Source organism: Rhinatrema bivittatum, chromosome 2, assembly GCF_901001135.1.
Source record: "Rhinatrema bivittatum chromosome 2, aRhiBiv1.1, whole genome shotgun sequence".
NCBI lineage: Eukaryota > Metazoa > Chordata > Amphibia > Gymnophiona > Rhinatrematidae > Rhinatrema > Rhinatrema bivittatum.
The window spans coordinates 258,117,312-258,136,046 of NC_042616.1; the positions used below are offsets into that span (position 1 = coordinate 258,117,312).

Genomic DNA, 18,735 nt, shown 5'->3' on the forward strand with positions numbered 1-18,735 from the left:
GGATTGATGGAAAAGCAGCAATAGGGGAGCGGTGATGAGGAACTTGAAGTATCAGCTTCTTACTCTGCACTCTCCTCAAGCAGCAATTACATGTGGCTGTTACAGAAAGCATAGGCTTGCTCTCTCAAATTTTGGTGACACACCAGTGTGTCCTGCCGCACTGGCTGAGAACCACTAGCCTAGAATTTGGACAAGCAGTTCTGTGCAGCCTGTTCATTCAGGAGTCCATAATCTACCTGGTAAGTCTGAGTTGAACTGCTTCTGCAATGCAGCCCTCAGCTTGGGATTCCCTATGTGTTATGGCTGATTCATGCCTACTCATCAAGAGACGGAAGTTTGCTTACCTGTAAACAAGGCTCTCCATAGACAGCAGGAGGAATTGTCCATACCTAATACCCATCCGTTTCCCTGGGGAGTTGACTACTTTACTAAGCTTAAACTCTGGAAGTGATTGAGGGACTCATGAGGTAGCTTGTGCATGGGAACTCCTGTGCATGCTAATAAAACTAATTGAGCTATGAGAGCCGGGTCTGTCAGCGCGATTGGATGTCCTCACTCAAAAGTTATGACTCCTTCATCCATTCTGCTGTTTTTGGAGAACCTAGTTTACAGATAAGCAAACTTGCTTAAGATATTAAGCTGTTTGTGGCAGGAACTTATTTTGCCTGAATTGCAGTTAAGCTGTAAACTGCCTTGAGCATCATTTGAAAAGGTGAGCTAAAAATCCAAAAATGTATAAAGATGCCTGCCATTTTGAGCACAGGTTACAATGTTAAGGAAAAAAGAGTAGGCATACATGAGATTTCTTTAGTATCCATTTGATGGCATGTTTCTCTGTGTGCAAGCAGGGTGATAACTACAGAAGTGAGTGAAATTATTCAGTTGTGCAGAGATGGAAATAATTTCTCAGAGCTCACAGAAACAAACCATCAATTTGTTTTCTTTGTGTGTTTCTGCTTTTAGCCACTTAAATATTATTAGTATTTTTTTGTTTTTATTATTTTTGTACTTTACTAATTTTTCAGAATCGCGTTTTGAATTAGCTTCTATCCTTTTTAGCATGGCAGAGAGTAAGCCTGGATTTAAAAGATCACCAAGATGACCTTATTGGATCTTTAGGACTACAGTTTGTCATAGTCCTTCACATTACTTACCTCATTTTCTGGATGAGTATGAAATCCTTGATCAGTTTGTTTGGCTTTAGGCCTAAACACGCGTACTTTAAAAGATACGCGTGTAGCCGCGCGTATCTTTTAAAATCCGGGGTCAGCCTGCGCAAGGCTGCGCAAAATCAGCAGCCTGCGCGCACAGAGCCACGCAGCCTGCCTCTGTTTCCTCCAAGGCCGCTCCGAAATCGGAGCGGCCTCGGAGGGAACTTTTTTTTTATTCTCCCCCCCCCCCCCCCCCCAACCTTGTTCGATGGAGTTACGCCTGCCGCTGGCAGGCGTAACTTGCGTGCGCCGGCTGGCCAGGTCCCGACACAGGCCGCTGTGTCGGGGCACTCGGCCACGTCCCCGGACCGCAGACACGCCCCCTCCGACCGCCCATTTTAGCAAGCCCCGGGACTTACGCACGCCAGCGGCCTATGCAAAATAGGTGCGCCGGCGTGCGCAGGGCTTTTAAAATCTACCCCTAAGATTCTGCTGAGATCTAGCCTAGACATAATCTGGCGAGGGTTAGATGCGGGTAAAGAATTTATTTTAGTGCTGCTTGTTGTTTCTATAGCTTTTGATACCATTAGTCATAATGTTCTGATTAAGCGTTGGCCGAGACTGGTATTTCAGGCATTGTCCTTGCCTAGTTCTGCTCATATTTAACAGATCAATGCAGCAAGTATTTTATGGAAAGGAACTTCTGCTTGGTACCAACTTATAACTGAGGTCCCCCAAAGATCATTACTATCTGCCACAAAATTCAACATATATTTAAGACCGATCTGCATATTCAGGTCTGAAGCTTTATTATCACCTTTATGCAGATGATATACAATTTGTTTTCCTAGTTAGCTTTGATATTATTATGATTGGCCTCATTTTCATCTATCTGAATGCTGGTTCACTCATAACAAATTGACTTAATATCATTAGGCTGAGAGGATATTTAATATTTTCTTTTCCACCTAGTATTCAGTTTGGAGGAATCACTGTTCCTATTGCAAAGGAAGTTAGAAACCTTGGAGTTATTCTAGAGTCTACACTCTCATTTAAATCACAAATGAAGTTGGTTGTGCAAAGATCTTTCTTTAATCTGAGAATTTTATGGAAAGTTAATTTCTATCTTGATATTACGGATTTTAGGACAATTCAAGCCTTGATTATATCTGGCCAGGTTTACTATAATTCCATTTACTTGGGTCTCCCATAATCTACAAAATTTATAATTGAGGCACTTCAAATAGTGCAGAACTCAGTGGCTAGAATTCTGAAAGGGACAACACATTTTGAGCACATTTCACCAGTTCTTTATACTCTGTATTGGCTTTGTGTTAAATGGAGGATCTGATTTGGTCATTATGCTAATACATAAGGCGCTGAATGTTGAAGTAGCTGCTGGAAATCTATCATTTTAGTAGGGCCTTCATTTAGCAGATTACTTTTATTTAGATTTTATTTTAGATTTTTATATTCCACTTTTCACACTTTTTTCAGCACTTCAAAGCGGATTACATTACTGTAGGTATTTCCCTATCCCTAGAGGGCTTACAATCTAAGGGGGTCATTTATCAATGTGCTATATGGCGTTTTCGCATGCATTAAGCTCCTTTAATGCATGCAAAAGCACCATAACGCATGGTGCGATGCAAATCAGAAAAAGGGGAGGAGTTTGGGGCGGGATTTATGGCCAAGTGGGCCCACCTAGCTACTCGAGGTGAGGTTTAGGTATTAGTGTAGGGTTGGGTAACATCAAGTTAGGTGGAGAGAACATTGCACAAATCTTATCTTTGGGTGAGTTTCCTCACTCCATAGGTCATCAAATCTTCACAAGAGACCACTGTTCTGTTCGTACATCTCACATTGAATGTCAAAGTAGCCCTTAACCCCCTACACTAATACCTAAACCTCACCTCGAGTTACTAGGTGGGCCTCATATAGAGGTATAAATACCTACCTAGTATGAGGGCATTATGGCTACTCTCCCTTCCTCCCCCCCCTCTCTCTCTCTTTCTCCCCCTCCCCCCCCCACCCAGTGGTTGTAGGTAGGAATTACAACAATTCTGGCACTTACCGCAAAGTGCGAAAGTTATTGCAATTTGCAGTATTACCTATGCGAAGCGCTAAGAGAGCGCACTTTGCAATAAACAGCCTATTACCATAAAACTCGCCCCTTTTCCTATCGCATGCGATATTTAGTGCATTTTGATAAATCCAGTCCTAAGTTTGTACCTGAGGCAATGGAGGGTAAAGTGACTTGCCCAAGGTCACAAGGAGCTCTAACCACTAGGCTGCTACTCCACTCCAAATGTTTGCTTGATGTCTCAGATCAGTTAAGTTGGCAGAAATAGTGAAAGGCTGTTGACTACAATTTTATGGAATCTGCTCACTTGCACTTGTCCACATTAAATTTCATCTGCCATTTAGAAGCCCAAACTTCCAGTCTCTCAAGGACATCCTGCAATTTGACAGTCCGCTTGAAATTTAACTACTCTGCATTATTTTTTTGTCATCCACAAATTTGATCACCTCACTCGTTGTACTCCTTTCCAGATCATTTATAAATATATTAAAAAGCACTGGTCCAAGTACATATCCCTGAGCTTTCCACTGTGAAAACTGGCAATTTAATTCTACTGTTTCCTGTCTTTTAACCAATTTGCAGTCTACAAAAGGACATTGCCTCATATCCCAAAACTTTTTAGTTTTCTTAGAATTCTCTCATGTGGGACTTTGTTGAACACTTTCTGAAAATCCAAATACACCACATATACCGGTTCACCTTTGTCCACATGTTTATTCACCCTTTCAAAAAAATGTAGGAGATTTGTGAGGCAAGACTTCCCTTGGGTAAATCACTGTGTCCCATTAAACCATGACTATCTAGATGTTTTGTGATTTTATTCTCTCTAACAGTTTCCATGATTTTTCTGGGCACTGAAGTCAGGCTCACCGGTCTGTAGTTTCCTGGATCACCCCTGGCATTTGCTATATCTTTTCCTCTGAAGCAAAATCCCTAACACCAGTGCTGAATCTGACTGTTCTTCCATTGGAGCTCTTCAGACTGCCCAAATCTAGGCACTGCAAAAGAAGCCCAAAAACTTGGTTAGCCATTCCCCCCTCTCCCTCCAGGATCCAAGAAAATGTTGCATCATGGGAAGGAAGGGAGAAGCAGGGTCGCCAGCCACCTGCGGCATGCCCTTCCTTCTGGTAATATCTCAACAGCAGGAACTGCACTTTGAAATCTGCTACTGATCTTTTTCCGGAAATAAGCATGCTATAAAACTTTTTAAAATGATCTGAGGACACACATATTTTCCCAGAGGTTTTGCTGAAATTAACTTGTAAAGGCTCAGAGCCCGGTACTTTTAAGTGGATTGACCTTGTGAACATAAGACACTAATATAAAGCACCATTTGATGATGAACATAAGACACTAATATAAAGCACCATTTGATGATGAACAAAGGATGCAGCAACATAGAAATATATTAAATAAATTGCTTCAACTCCCCATTGCCACTCAAGACCCACCTTCATCTAGGAGGTTCCTAAGTAGTTTTGCAAAGGAGACATTTCTATCAGCTGAGGAGATGTTTTCCACTGCCCCCTTGGTTTGTCAGCAGCAAGGTCCTTGTACTGGTGTTAGGCAGCAGAGGGCCCCCAAGCCACAGCCAGCACCCCAGCGAAAATATGGGATGCGGTTTTCATTGGATCCTAGAGAACATGGCTCAGATCCCAGTACCCATGCCAGAAGATCTTCCTGTTGAAGGCAAGCTAAGGTTTTATTTAAACCATTGGCCCAGTGTAACTTTGAATACTTGGATCCTCAGCATAATAGGGTTGCAAATTATAGTTAGATATCCCTCCAAATCATCTGCGAGAGCCAACTTGGAGGATATCTCAGCATCAGGAACTTCTGCAAAATAAGCTCTCCTCCCTCGTAGGGATGACTGTGTTTAAGCCCATTCCATCAAGGGAGGATTTTACTCCAAGTACTTCTTGATCCCAAAGAAAATAGAACTCCATCCCATCCTTGATCTAAGGGCCTTGAACAAGTTCCTGAATAAGGAAAAGTGCAAAAAGGCTTCCTTGTATACCTTAATTCCCTTTCTAGAAAAAGAGGACTGGTTATGCTCTTTGGATCTAAGAATGCTTACATCCATATAGAGAGAGTTCAGCTCATAGAAAATCTCTTTGGTGGCAAGCAATTGTCTCCTCCAGTATCATGTGCTGCCCTTTTGGCCTAGTGTCAGCCTCATATATATTTATTTCCACAAAAAGTCTCTCAAAGGAGGTATTACAACTGTGCTGCGCACAGTGGCTGTATGGGGGTATATTCTGCATTATGTCATAAAACACTGTACATACAATCTGGTAAAGCAAAACTTAGTTTACTAAATGTTTGTAAACACATGGATAATAAATAAGCAAAGATAAGTACAGAACTTAGGAGTCACTATTGACCCCTCCCTCTCCATGCGCAAGCATATAAGAAATATCACTAACTCCTCCTTCTACAAACTGTGCTTACTATGCCATCTTAAACCTGTCCTCGAATACTCTGATTTCAGGTCTGTCCTCCAATCCCTACTATTCTCAGGGATAGATTACTGCAACCCTCTCCTGACAGGCCTACCCCTTACGCCACCTGTCCACTACAGATCAAAACGTGGCAGCAAGTCTCCTTACTGGCACTCACATGTGAGAGCACATGTCTCCTATTCTACAATCTTTACACTGGCTCCCTATCTCCTTCTGAATACAATATAAGCTGGCACTGATCATCCACTCCTCTATTCACAGCCTAAACTCCCTATGGCTTTCCTCAACAAAAATCCACACCCTCACCAGAAAGCTAAGATCATCTAACTAGAAGCTACAAGATGCTCCACCCACAAAACTCACACATCTAGTTGAAACCAGAGAACACGCTTTCTTCTCTGCTGGACCACTCCTATGGAACAACCTACCAAAGACAATAAGATATCTCCAAGAAAGAACGCTCTTCAAAAAATCCTAAAAACTTTCCTCTTCAAGAGAGCATTCCCAAACCAAGATGACAACGGACTACCCTCAACCTTCCTATGCTTACAAAATATTCACAGACAGTAAAAAAGATTTTCACTCCACCAATTTCACTGTATTTCAAAAGGAACACTTTCCGCAATGTTCCCAAAAATAGTTTACAAGAAAATATTCCATTGTATATTCACATCTAGTCCCTTAGATTCCATACTATTTAGCTTATAGATCCATCTTTGTTCTTTACTACTTAATACCTTTTCTTGATTTCCTCCAACTAAAATAAGCAAATGCAGTGCCTTATATATCCCTCTGCAAGTTAGGCATTTCAATTTGTTCTTTATCCAGGAAGGTATTTCGGTTCTAGTCTTTTGATCTTGCCATTTGTTAAGACACCAAATGTCTTAACTCATTATCAGCTCATTGGTATAGCTCCTTGTCTTTAGCATTTGATCTTTCCAGGTGTTAAGATACACCAGATGTCTTAGCCTTTGATCTCCCCAGAGACACCAGATGTTCCCTGGGGCTATCCCAGCTCTCCTGTTGCCAGGATGTCCCAGGAACGACATGATAGCGTCATGTCTTTACACAATCTCTATACTCAACTTATATGCAATAATCATCAATCATTAGAGCCTGTTCTGATTCATCACAAAGTCTCCTAAGCGGCCTAAAATTGTCGTCTTACATGCACAAGCTTAGGGGTACATGTGCACCCCGATCTGGACATTTGCATCTTAGGAAGGGGCTACAGCATCAGTGTGCAAGAACCATCCTGGTGTTGGAGCTGTCGGGGTTCATCAGCTACCACCACCAAGTCCCACTTGAGCCCATCATCTCAATTGGCATTTTTAGGGGCACTGCTAGATATCACTCATGCAAGAGCTTTCCTTCCACATTGATATATACAGTAGAAAGGAATAAAATGAGTTCCCAGGGATCAGCATGGGGTATGTTAAGGTTGTTGGGCCTCATGGCTTCAACAGTGCATGTTATTCCCTTTGCACGTGATCAGACGAGAAGAGCTTAGTAGATCCTCAGATTGCAGTGGGATCAAATCATTCAGAATTGCTGAGATATCCTCATTACCCAGGCTGCTGTAGGACTTCCTATTCTGGTAGTTGAACTAGTTCAAACTGGTCAGGGGTAGATCCTTTCAAATTCCTCCACTCCAAGTTGTCCTGACCAGTCATTTCCATCTTAGAGTGGGGAGTCCATGTAGAGGGACTTTACATCCAAGTCCTTTGGTCAGTTCAGGAGAAGCTTCATTAGATATACTTCCTAGAACTAGTGGCAGTTCGGTACACTCTGAAAGCTTGTCAAGAAAGACCATCAAGTGGTGATGTTTTATGTCGGCAATCAGGGAGGAATGGGATCATATCTCTTGTGTTTGGAATCTGTCAAGATGTGGGTCTGGGCTATTTCTCAAGCAGTGGTCCTCAGGGCCATGTCTCTGGCAGGTGAGGAGAATGTCCTGATGAACAGGTTGTCAGGTCCTGGAGCGCCCCTAAAACTGACCCTGAACTGGGGTCTTCCTTGAGTTGGACAAACCATGTGGATATGTTTGCATCCCCTCAGAAAAGAAAGGTCCTGCTCTTCTGCTCCAGGAAAGGAACTCAATGCAAACTAGTGCTGAATTCTTTCATCCTGAATTGGGGCCAGGACCTGCTGGATGAATATTCTCTGGTTCCTCTCAATTCGATGACCTTGTTGAAATTCAGAGGTGTGTAATTTTCATAGCAGCCTCGTGAAGGAGTATCCCTGAAAACTCTTTAAACAGCGCTGGACCAGGCATCTGACCTCATCCAACTTAAAAGCTTAGGCAAATAGGTCGCTCTGAGGGTCTCACCCCCCCCTTCCCTCCTGAGAGCATGATTAAGGGCATAGGCCCAAGGAGGAACAGACAGGCCTCAGTCTCCAGGAGAATGCAACTCCCTTGGTAATACTGTCTTGAGCAAGGATGCTAAATGGGAAAACTGTCTCTGATTATGCTGCTGAAGGTAAGCATTGTGAGTTCTATATTACTGATTGTGTTATAAATAAGCCACTCCTTAAGAAAAGAGGGCTGGAGTCCTGTGTGTGCCCTTTTGACTGAGATAAATTTTGGTTTCCTCTCCTATGTGAGATCTATCAAGGATCCAATCAGATTGGGGACTTCACCATTCCTTATCACTCAGCAATCCCAGGTTCCAGCCAAACCTGGGATTGCTAGTTCTCACAGCCTAGATGTTGAGAATGTAGCCCTGCAACTTCTGAATCTTTCAGAGGATGTCTCCCCATTTCTTCTGGCTTCCAGGGGAGGGACTCTATGAGGAAGTTTTATGGGTCATAGTGGAGGAGGTTTGCTTTGTGGTGTGAGTAAAGCTCTAGATCCTTTCTCCTGCTTAACACAAACTGCTTGATTACTTTTATATCTTTCGGTCAGATCTCACAACCAACTCAGAGTTCATCTTAATGCATTTGGCACCTATCACCAACATGTAGAAGGTAGGCCTATCTCTGTACAGCCTTTATGCAGGGCTTGCCTTTTTTGAAGCCTCTCATCAAGCCTCCTACTGTGTCTTGGGACTTTAGTGAAGAACAAGAAAATTGGCTAAGCCCCTACATACAACTACATACCCCAAGCAGAAACCTTAGATTAGCAAATAAGGGACTCCAAAAACACCACCAACGCACTCAAATCAACTCACCTCAACCCAAAAAAGAGCAATCTCCTTTGGTAGCCCAAAACCTTGAAACTCTCTACCAACTAAGCTCAGAACACAAGAAAACCTAAAAACCTTCAAAAAGGAGTTAAAAACATGGTTGTTCAACAAAGCATACCAACTCACCCAATGAACAGCACAACATAGAAACATAGAAACATAGAAATGACGGCAGAAGAAGACCAAATGGCCCATCTAGTCTGCCCAGTAAGCTTCACACATATTTTCTCTCATACTTATCTGTTTCTCTTAGCTCTTGGTTCTATTCCCCTTCCACCCCCACCTTTAATGTAGAGAGCAGTGATGGAGCTGCATCCAAGTGAAATATCTAGCTTGATTCGTTAGGGGTAGTAGCCGCCGCAATAAGCAAGCTGCACCCATGCTTATTTGTTTTACCCAGACTATGTTATTAGCCCTTATTGGTTGTTTTTCTTCTCCCCTGCCGTTGAAGCAGGGGAGAAGAATCCAACCTCATGAATAAATCCAACCTCATGAATAAATAAATGAAATTCATCACATCCAGGTTTTCATAAATTAGAAATGAAACAAAAAACTGAACTAAATCCTTACACATGTTATCCCCTATGCTTAATAACAGTTTGTACTTTGCATCCCTAGTTTAACCCCCCTTATCCCTGTAACCTTATTTTGTAAACCGTTATGATGGCATTATTTTAACGTTTCTGAATGACGGTATATAAAACTCGTTAAATAGTGTGATACTGTCCCAGCTGATGAAAGATCTCGTTGATCCTTTGCATCCTGTGAGCTGAGTAGGTCGTATTTTTAATGGTGATCTCTTTGGCCTGCAGAGTCAATGAATTCCAGGTCCTAGTAACTTACTCATCTTATACCAAGCCTTTTCACAATAGGGTGGTTCTGCAAATGCATCCTAAGTTCCTGCTTAAGGTAATGTTGGACTTCCACTTTAAACAGTCAAGCATTCTTCCAATATTCTTTCCCAGGCTCTGTGTCTATCAAGGTGAACAAATGCTGTATAGTTTGCACTGCAAAAAAACCCCTTAGCTTTCTGTCTGGAGTGGACTGAAACCCTTAGAAGGTCCAGCCATCTTTTTTTTTCTTTTGGCATCAGCAAACCAGGGATTGCCTTTACCATACACTATTGAGTTGACTAGCAGATTGCATCTCCATTTGTTATGCCTATGTAAGCCTGAATCTGGTGGACCATCTCAAGGCTCACAGTGGATAAATTAGTTTTGCTTCCATATAGTTCACTTGAATGCATAGAAATAAAGATTAATAAAAATATTAAAAAATTATATATAAAGTGATATTTTATTTTTGGACTAACTTAATACATTTCTTGACTAGCTTTTGAGAATTCTCTTCCAGGTCAGAATTCAAATGTGCGAAAGATGACATTACCAGAAAATATATAGTAGTGTAGTTGCAATAAGTGACTCAAGATTCAGTGTCAGAGCCATGGAAGAGTTCCACAAGGATGTAATATGGAGTTCTCACCACACATTCACATTGTATTATTGTTTGGACAGGGATTCCTGAAATGACAGTAGGTTCAGTCAGTCTGAACTAAGGAACTTCTTTGAAGTGTAGGCCCAAACTCCATTCCTCTTAGATCTGTTTTATTACCAGGCTGCCCTATAAAAAGACAGAAAATAAGTCATCGGCTTAGGGCTACCAAAAAGTTTGTGCCTTTTGACATGGTTTCATATTTTCCCCCATTTTTTTGTTGGGGCAGTCTGTAGCTAGGAATTCCCTATGTGGGAGGATTCTCATCCTGCGTGTCCTCTGAGAAAACAGAGCTTCTTACCTGTAACAGGAGTTATCTGAGCACAGCAGGATGTTAGTCATTACAAAACCTGCTCATCTTTCTTTGGAGTTGGCTTCTCTAATTTTAAGTTAAATTAGACTTAAGGGGCCCTATGTGGCAGTATGGCATGCTGCCACATGCCCAGTAGGGCATACTCAATGTTTCTAGAAACTTTGAAGTAAAAGTTCCAGGCTAGGCTCCATCTGTCACCTGTGTGAGGATTGACATCCTGCTGTCCTTGGAGCACTGTTTCCTAACTCTGCCTTGGAGGCATAGCTATCCAGTCTGATTTTCAGGGTTGCCATAGTGAATATGCATGAAATAATTTGCATACCCTGGGTCTTCCAAGTTTGCAACTCATTCATATTCATTTAGGGATATCCTAAAAACCTTTCTCTCTAGGATAGGGTCAGGAAACATTGTCCTTAACACCCATTACAGATGAGCAACTCTGCTATACAGAGCCTGAAACACAAGTCCTCCATGAAGTTAGCCACTGCTATTACAAGCAACGGTAACATGAAATAGACCTAGTTTTTGGGTACTTGCCAGGTTCTTATGGCCTGGATTGGCCACTGTTGGAAACAGGTTGCTGGGCTTGATGGACCCTTGGTCTGACCCAGTATGGCATGTTCTTAGAAATTCAATGTGCTTAATGAAGGAAAGATATGGGAGATATTCTAGAAACCTTCAAATATGACTTGCTTGAGTAAATCACAGGAGAAGAATTTTTCTAAAGAAAAGGAAATTCATTGACTAAGGGGTCATGATATGAAACTGGAAATAGCCTTGTTCAGAGGGAATATGAAAAAAAACACTTTTTAATGAGAAAGGGTGGTGGTAGAAACCAGTACTTATGACATGCTAGAAATATACAGAGATTGGTCGTAGAAACGGGGTTGGGGAAATTGTGGTACTCCAAACTCACTTATTCAAAAGCAGAGTCTGGGAAAGGTGATAAGCTCTTTTTTGCGTTGGCTTTTTGTGCATTGAGCACTCTTATGTCATTGACATACTAAACTGTAATAGGACAGCTTCAGAGAGGAAAGCCTTCCACTGCTGTATTTTGACTCTGAGGGCATGTCCCAAGTGTCATCTTTTACTGCCAAGAGGTGGTTGACTCAGAGTTCACAGATTTGGCAGTCCTTTGTAGTGATTGAAGTTTCTTAGGATTCATCTTTACAGTAGATCAGAGGTGATTGGCTCTGTAAAAAAAGTATTAGTCAGCAATGCAGTAAAGGTGATTCATATACTTTTTTAGATTACATTTTACAGTGCTTAAATCTTCATACCCTTATATATTTTTCACATTCTGCTGTCTAAAAAATATGAATCAAAATATTTTAAAACAAAAAGGGATAAATATTTAGCCACTAAGCAGCTAGTTAAGTTAGCCGGATATTCAGCAGTGCAACACACTGCTGAATATACCCGGATAAGTCATAGTTAGCTGGCTAACTTTAGACCTGCCCTATGGCTAACTCATCTCCTCCCCAAAATGCCTACCTTCTGTCCCAGAAACACCCCTGACTTACCCAGCTAAATTCTAGCCAAATATTTCGTTATCCAGCTAGAATTTAGCCGAGTAAGCATTTTAAAAATGTGACTAAGCCATTTAGATGGATAACTTTCCCATTATTTGTCTAAATGGTTTTTGAATATATATACCACAAAGAGCAAACAGTTTCATTGATCTGTACAGCATACTGTAAGATTTCATCATGAAAGAACAATTATAGAAATATTTCAGATGTAATTTGCTGTACATATTTTTTTGCTTTAATTTGTTGTACTATGAGGGCTCTCTTTGGTGCAGAATCCTTCCAGTCCCAGTATTCTGCAATGTACTTTGCTGTGATTTATTTTTGTGTTTGTGGGGTTGTGCTAATTTTTTTTTTTTGTTTTTTTGAAAGCTTAATTTAGCAGTGAAATTTCTGATGGGAAAATGTAGTTAAGCTGTCGTAAAATTGCCTTGTTTTTCTGTTAACAAAAGTGAAATCTTATTTAACTTTGTTGGCTTCCATTAAGATACTCCTTCACAGCGAGTACAGTTCATCCTTGGGATGGAGGATGATGATGAAGAGCACATTCCTCATGACCTTTTCACTGAAATGGATGAGCTATGCATTCGGGATGGTGGAGAATATGAATGGAAAGAAACTGCAAGGTAAGTCCATTGCTTTCAGAATTAGATTGGAACAGTAATCGATAATTGACTGGAAGCTGGTAGTTTTGCTACCCAATGGGACAGAAAGAAATCTATCTAGAATATCATTAGCAAGAATACCACCTCAGCATATGGTAGTAGAGAAATGATATACATATAGGTAGCATGCTTTATATCTTTTTATGGCACCCAACTGCTGAGGACTAGATTTGCACTATTTCTGCAGTGCTTCCAGTAGGCCACCATACCCATCTGTATCTGTATATTCATATGCACCCTATGCTTACATTTCAGGTGGCTAAAATTTGAAGAAGATGTTGAAGATGGTGGTGACCGATGGAGCAAGCCTTATGTGGCTACTCTGTCTTTGCACAGCCTCTTTGAACTGCGGAGCTGTATACTAAATGGGACAGTCATGCTGGACATGAGAGCAAACACCATAGAAGAGATAGCAGGTGACTGATGTAGCAACACTGATTAAAAGTTCTTTTGATATTCTTCTAGGACAAGCAGGATGGTAGTCCTCACACATGGGTGATATTATCAGATGGAGCCCAGCATGGAACTTTGATCTCAAAGATTCTAGAGCTTTCTCTCTTTCTCCACATGATGGGTTCCCCCTGTGCAGCCTGACAGTCTGTTATCCAAAAAAAACAAAAAACTGCTCCTGCAGGTTTTTCTACTTGTCTTCTCTGTGCTCTGTCTGTTTTCTTTTTTCCCACAGTGCTGACAGGATTGGAGTATGCAGTCTGTCTGTGATCTGTGTAGGCCGCTGAGCCTGGGGACTCGCCTGAGTTCTACCAGGCTGGAGTTCCATGGTGATTCACTGATCACTCTGCATTGGTGGATTCAGATAGTGGAAGGATTGAGGATCTTGCCGTTCCTATGGGGAGGAGAGCTCATCCTCCCCATGACTCGAGGAACTAGTCTCCACGGACTGGAGCCCTGGATGATATTGCCTCCCCTCCTGCTTACCAGCTTTGGCAATGCAATCTCCCTGGGAGAGAGGGGGTGAGTGGAGCCTGGGCAGCAGATGGAGATGGAGCAAGCTGACTTTTATAGTACATATACCCCTGCAGTGACCTCAGCCCGCCAGTATTCTCCAACTCTAGCAGATGGTGGACGTACATCTCCCTATTGGGGATTGCTTCAGTTTTAAGGAGGAGAATACAGGAAAGCAAATTAACACCCCACTCTTGTGGTGATACCAAATGGACCATCCCCCAGTTGAGATTTCCTGAGGTGATTTCCGTGGTCCCTCAGATGTCTACTTTGGTCTGGTAGCCAGTTTTGCCAGGGTGGATTTAGCTGCTTGAACAGCTGAAAGGCAGCGGGTGCAGGAAGCCGAGCACGGTGGTTATGGCATGTTCTCTCTCCCCCTCACAGCCGAAGACCATCTCTGTGCTCAGCCAGTTAAGGCTGAGCTCCAGTAAGTTTAAAAAAAAAAAAAAAAAAAAAAGACTTAGTGGGATGTTTTACTGTGCAGGGCTTCCTTCCGTCTGATCTCTGAGCTTGACTCGCCATTTCGATGTTCATCCCACTTTGTGGGAGGTCAAGGGACATGGGCAGTCTGTCACATTGAGCAGCCTCTGTTGGCTAGGCCCCATTCCGAGGCTTCTTGCTGCGCGCAGTGTGGTAGGCCGCAACGGCTTTTTGTAGACTTTCTGAGGCTGCCCTCTGCAGGCTTATTGGTCCAGCATGTGCGTCTCGCTGTGTATTCAGTTGTTCGCCTAGTTGTTGGGCACACAATAAAGCCTTGAATCCTGAGTGCCCACATTCAGTGCCACCTATTGGCCATGTGCTTATGTCAGCATACAAGTGGTACTACACGCTTAAGATTTTTGTGCGCTTTCATTTTGGTAGGTATGTGCGCTTAAGTCCTGGACGTATAATTTTTGAGCGCATGGTGGAACATCTAGGTGTGTGCGCATAAGTGTTGGACGTGTACATTTTTTTTGGGCGCCTAGTTGCGCTTATATAAAAAAATAAAAAAGGAAGACGCACGCCTCCGCCCACTGCTCTGCGCATTGTCGACTATTATGGCTCCTGTGCCTAAGAAGCCTAAATGCTTCTCTTTGCACTGCTTGTCATATTTAGGCATCTCAGCCAGGAGCGCCCGCTGAATTGTGCCAGTGCTGTTTGGAGGCTCAGGATGAATTGTCTTCCTCTGATTTTGCTAAGCCTGGTTCTTCCCAGCCAGTTGTGGGTCTGGCTAAAGATGTCAGGTGGGGCACATGAATTTGAAACTCGCTTAACTGGTTCCTCAACAGGGGAAGGTAGCTCAGTTAGTACTCCTCAGGTACTTCCCAGTCTGGATGCTTCTACTTTTTCCTGGGTAGAATTTTTCCAGGGGTAACAATCTTTTCTTCAGGCACAGTCCTCTGTTCTGTCCCATGCTCTTAGAGCAGAGGCACAGGTGGGAACCTTGCCTGGACTTTCTGTTCGCCGGAGTACCACCTGAGGGGCTCCTCTGGCTGGAGATCTGAACAGCACAGATTACGACAATCCTGTCTCTTGAAAATGAGGAAATTCCCACCCCCCCCCCCCCCCAGATTGGAACTGTATAGAACTATTTTGCGGTTCTTTCACAGGGATGAACTGCCAGCCTTGATTTCCCAGACCTTGACCTTGCTTGGGGTTCCTGAGGAAGATCCAGTTTCTGAGCCGAAGAAAAATCCTATTTTGGTTTCTTTGCATAAGGCCTCTTGTTTTTTTCCCTGTGATGGAAGCCATTCAAGAATTGATTGATTGATCTTGAGTGGGATGCCCCAGAGGCTAATTTCAAAGGGGGTAGGATTTTGGAAGGCCTATACCCTCTGGACCCAGTGATGAGTGCTTACATTTTCCAAAGGTAAATGAATTGGTGTGTGCAGTCTCCAAGTGGACCATTATTCCCTTGGAAGGAGGAGCAGCCTTGAAGGATGCTCATGATAGAAATATTGAGACTATGCTTAAGCAGGCGTTTGAAGCTATGGCAATATCCTTGCAGATCGCTTCTTGTTGTTCCTTGGTGGCTCACTCTTGTTTGCTTCTTTCCCAGAAGGTTGCTGACTCTGGAGTAAATTCCAGGGCAGTTATGGAACCAGCTTCCTTTTTGGCTGATGCGGGTTGTGATTTGGTCCACTCTTCGGCCAGAGGGTTGGCTTCGATTGTGGGGGCCAGGCTCCGGTAATGGTTAAGAAAAATTGGTTGACCGATGTGATCTCCAAGGCTAATCTCACCAAATTGTCTTTCACAGATCGCTTTTGTTTGGCAACAAGTTGGTGAAACTGGCCAGTAAGTGGGGCGAATCTCCAGTTCCTTGTTTTCCGGAAGATGACAGGTGCAGCACTCCCTTGTCATGAGAGGTCATTCTAAAGGATCCTGGCATTTTCATCCCTATAGTGGAGCGACTTTTCAGAAGACTTAGCCCTTTTGGTAGGTCTCAGTCCTTTTGTCCCCGACAGCTCAGATGAGGCGCAGGCTCGGATGGTGGCCCCTCTCGACCCTCCCAATGAAGGTTTGTCGACCTACCCCCAGTGAGTCAAGATCACATCGGATCAGTGGGTCCTGGAGGTGATAAGAGAAGGTTATGCGATGGAGTTTCGCAGTATTTCTCTGGATGTGTTCATGGAGTCTCCCTGCACTCCACGCAGAAGAAGCAGGCAGTGGAGGTTACATTGACCAGACTGCTCAGTCTGAGGGATGTGGTCCCAGTTCCCGCATCTCAAGAAAATACGGGGTGATGTTCTATTTATTTTGTTATGCCAAAGAAGGAGGGCTTCTTTCGTCCCATCCTGGACCTCAAAGGTATCAACCATCATGCAAGTGAGGCATTTTTGCATGGAAACATTGCACTCTGTGATAATGGCTTTGCAGTCGGGAGAATTTCTGACCCCTCTGGATCTGTCCGAGGCGTATCTTCTCTTTCCCATCTGACTAGAGCATCAATGCTTCCTGCGATTCGCAGTTCTGGGGTGCTGTGTTCAGTTGCGGGTGCTGCCTTTTGGTCTGGCCACCACTCCCAGAACCTTTTCCAAGGTAATGGTGGTAATTGCGGCAGCGTTGAGAAAGAATGGAATCCTGGGTCCACCCGTATTTGGATGTCAGGCTGATATGCACTAAGTTGCTGGAAGAGAGCCACCTGGTAACTCGCAGGGTGATTTCCCTGTTGCAGGAGCTTGGCTGGGTGATGAACCTAGCCAATAGCAACCTTCAGCCTACTCTGTAGCTGGAATACCTGAGGGTTCGGTTCGACAAGCAGCAAGGCAAGGTGCTCTGCCGAAAACTCGAATTTGGAAGTTGCTAGCTCAAATCTGTCTGTTGAACACTTTGTGCCCGACTTTATGGTCTTACTTTGCAGGTCCTTGGCTTAATGGCGGCGACCTTGGAAGTGGTACCATGGGCAAGGGCGCATGTGTCCTCTGCAGCACTCCTTGCTGTCTCGATGGAATCTGCAGTACCAGGACTATTCTGTTCAGCTCCACCTGCCAAGTGGTGGCTGCAGGCAGATCAAGTACGGAAGGGATTCTCCTTGTCCCCACCAGACTGGCTAGTACTGATAACGGATGCAAGTCTCCTAGGTTGGGGAGCTCCCTGTCAGGAACTAAGGGCACTGGAGTACAGAAGTCTCTCTGGAACATCAGTCGCCTGGAAACCAGGGCTGTCCTGTTAGCATGTTTGCAGTTTGACAGGCTACAAGGTCGATCAGTCTGAATAATGTCTGACAGTGCAATGACCGTGGCTTACATCAATCGGCAGGGAGGTACCAAGAGCCAGCAGCTGTCGCTGGAAATAAATCAACTTATGGAAAGGGCGGAAATGCATCTCCAGATATCAGCCTCACACATTGCAGGCAAAGACAATGTCAGAGCAGACTTTCTCAGCAAATCATGTTTCTCCCAGTTTGAATCCCTCCCACCAATGTAGCTAGTTTCTTTGTTATTGCATCTTATTGTTTCCTGTTATTATGTGAAGGAAATGCCTATATAACCGTGGTTAGTAAGTTACATGTAAACCGACACGATGTGCAAACGGTTGTCTGTATATAAAACTATTCAAATAAATAAATAAATAAATAAAAGAGTCTGGACCCAGGAGAGTGGGCGTTGTCAGATGAGGCTTTTAAGCTGATTTGGGGTTGCTGGGGTCTCCCGTTCCCGGACCTGTTGGCGTCTCTGCGCAATGCGAAAGCTCTGTGATTCTTCAGCTGCAGAACTAATCCGAAGTCATTGGGGATCGATTTCCTGGTGTAGGAGTGGCCGAAGACCAATTGTTGTATGCGTTTCCTCATGGGCCATGTTGGGCAGATTGATTCAAAGAATCGAATGCCACAGGGGGATGGTGCTCTTGGATGCCCCAGATTGGCCCAGAAGACCGTGGTATGCAGATCTGCGGAGGCTTATGACTTCCAGCGCACAGGAGAACCTGTTGCAGCAGGGACATGTCCTTCATGAAGATCCGACAGAATTTTGTCTTATGGTGGGTGTATGGCCCTTGAAAAGGGCTCACTTGTTGAAACGTGGATACTCCGCAGCCATTTCCACCTTGCTAAGAGCTAGAAAGTTCTTCACTTCCTTGGCCTGTGTGCAAGTTTGGAGAGTGTTTGAGGCCTGGTGTGCAGATCGAGGTGCTGTTCCTTCCTTGCTCAAGATTCCACTTATTTTGGAATTTTTGCAGGATGGCTTGAATAAAGGCTTCTTTAAAGGTACAAGAAGTGGCTTTCATTTGTTTAAGGGGGCGGATAAATGGTGGATCCTTGTCTGCTCATCCTGTTGTGGCCTGTTTTCTGAAAGGAGTGAAACATCTTGGTCCTCCCTTGCAGTTTTCGGTGCCCCTATGGAGTCTTAATTTTGGTCTTGGTTTTTTTGGCAGGCCCTTTGTTTAGACCGCTATGTACTGTGTCCTTGCGGTTGC

General features: G+C 43.5%; 1 protein-coding gene across 4 annotated transcripts in view; it reads left to right on the forward strand.

Annotated features, from left to right (window-relative positions):
* SLC4A7 (solute carrier family 4 member 7) overlaps positions 1-18,735 on the forward strand; it is a 385,387-nt gene that overhangs the window by 193,617 nt on the left and 173,035 nt on the right. For all 4 annotated transcript variants that reach the window (XM_029589434.1, XM_029589432.1, XM_029589435.1 and 1 more), the window contains exons 4-5: positions 12,702-12,840; positions 13,135-13,295. In XM_029589434.1, coding sequence (XP_029445294.1) covers positions 12,702-12,840; positions 13,135-13,295 — 300 coding nt within the window. The remainder of the gene's footprint in view (positions 1-12,701; positions 12,841-13,134; positions 13,296-18,735) is intronic.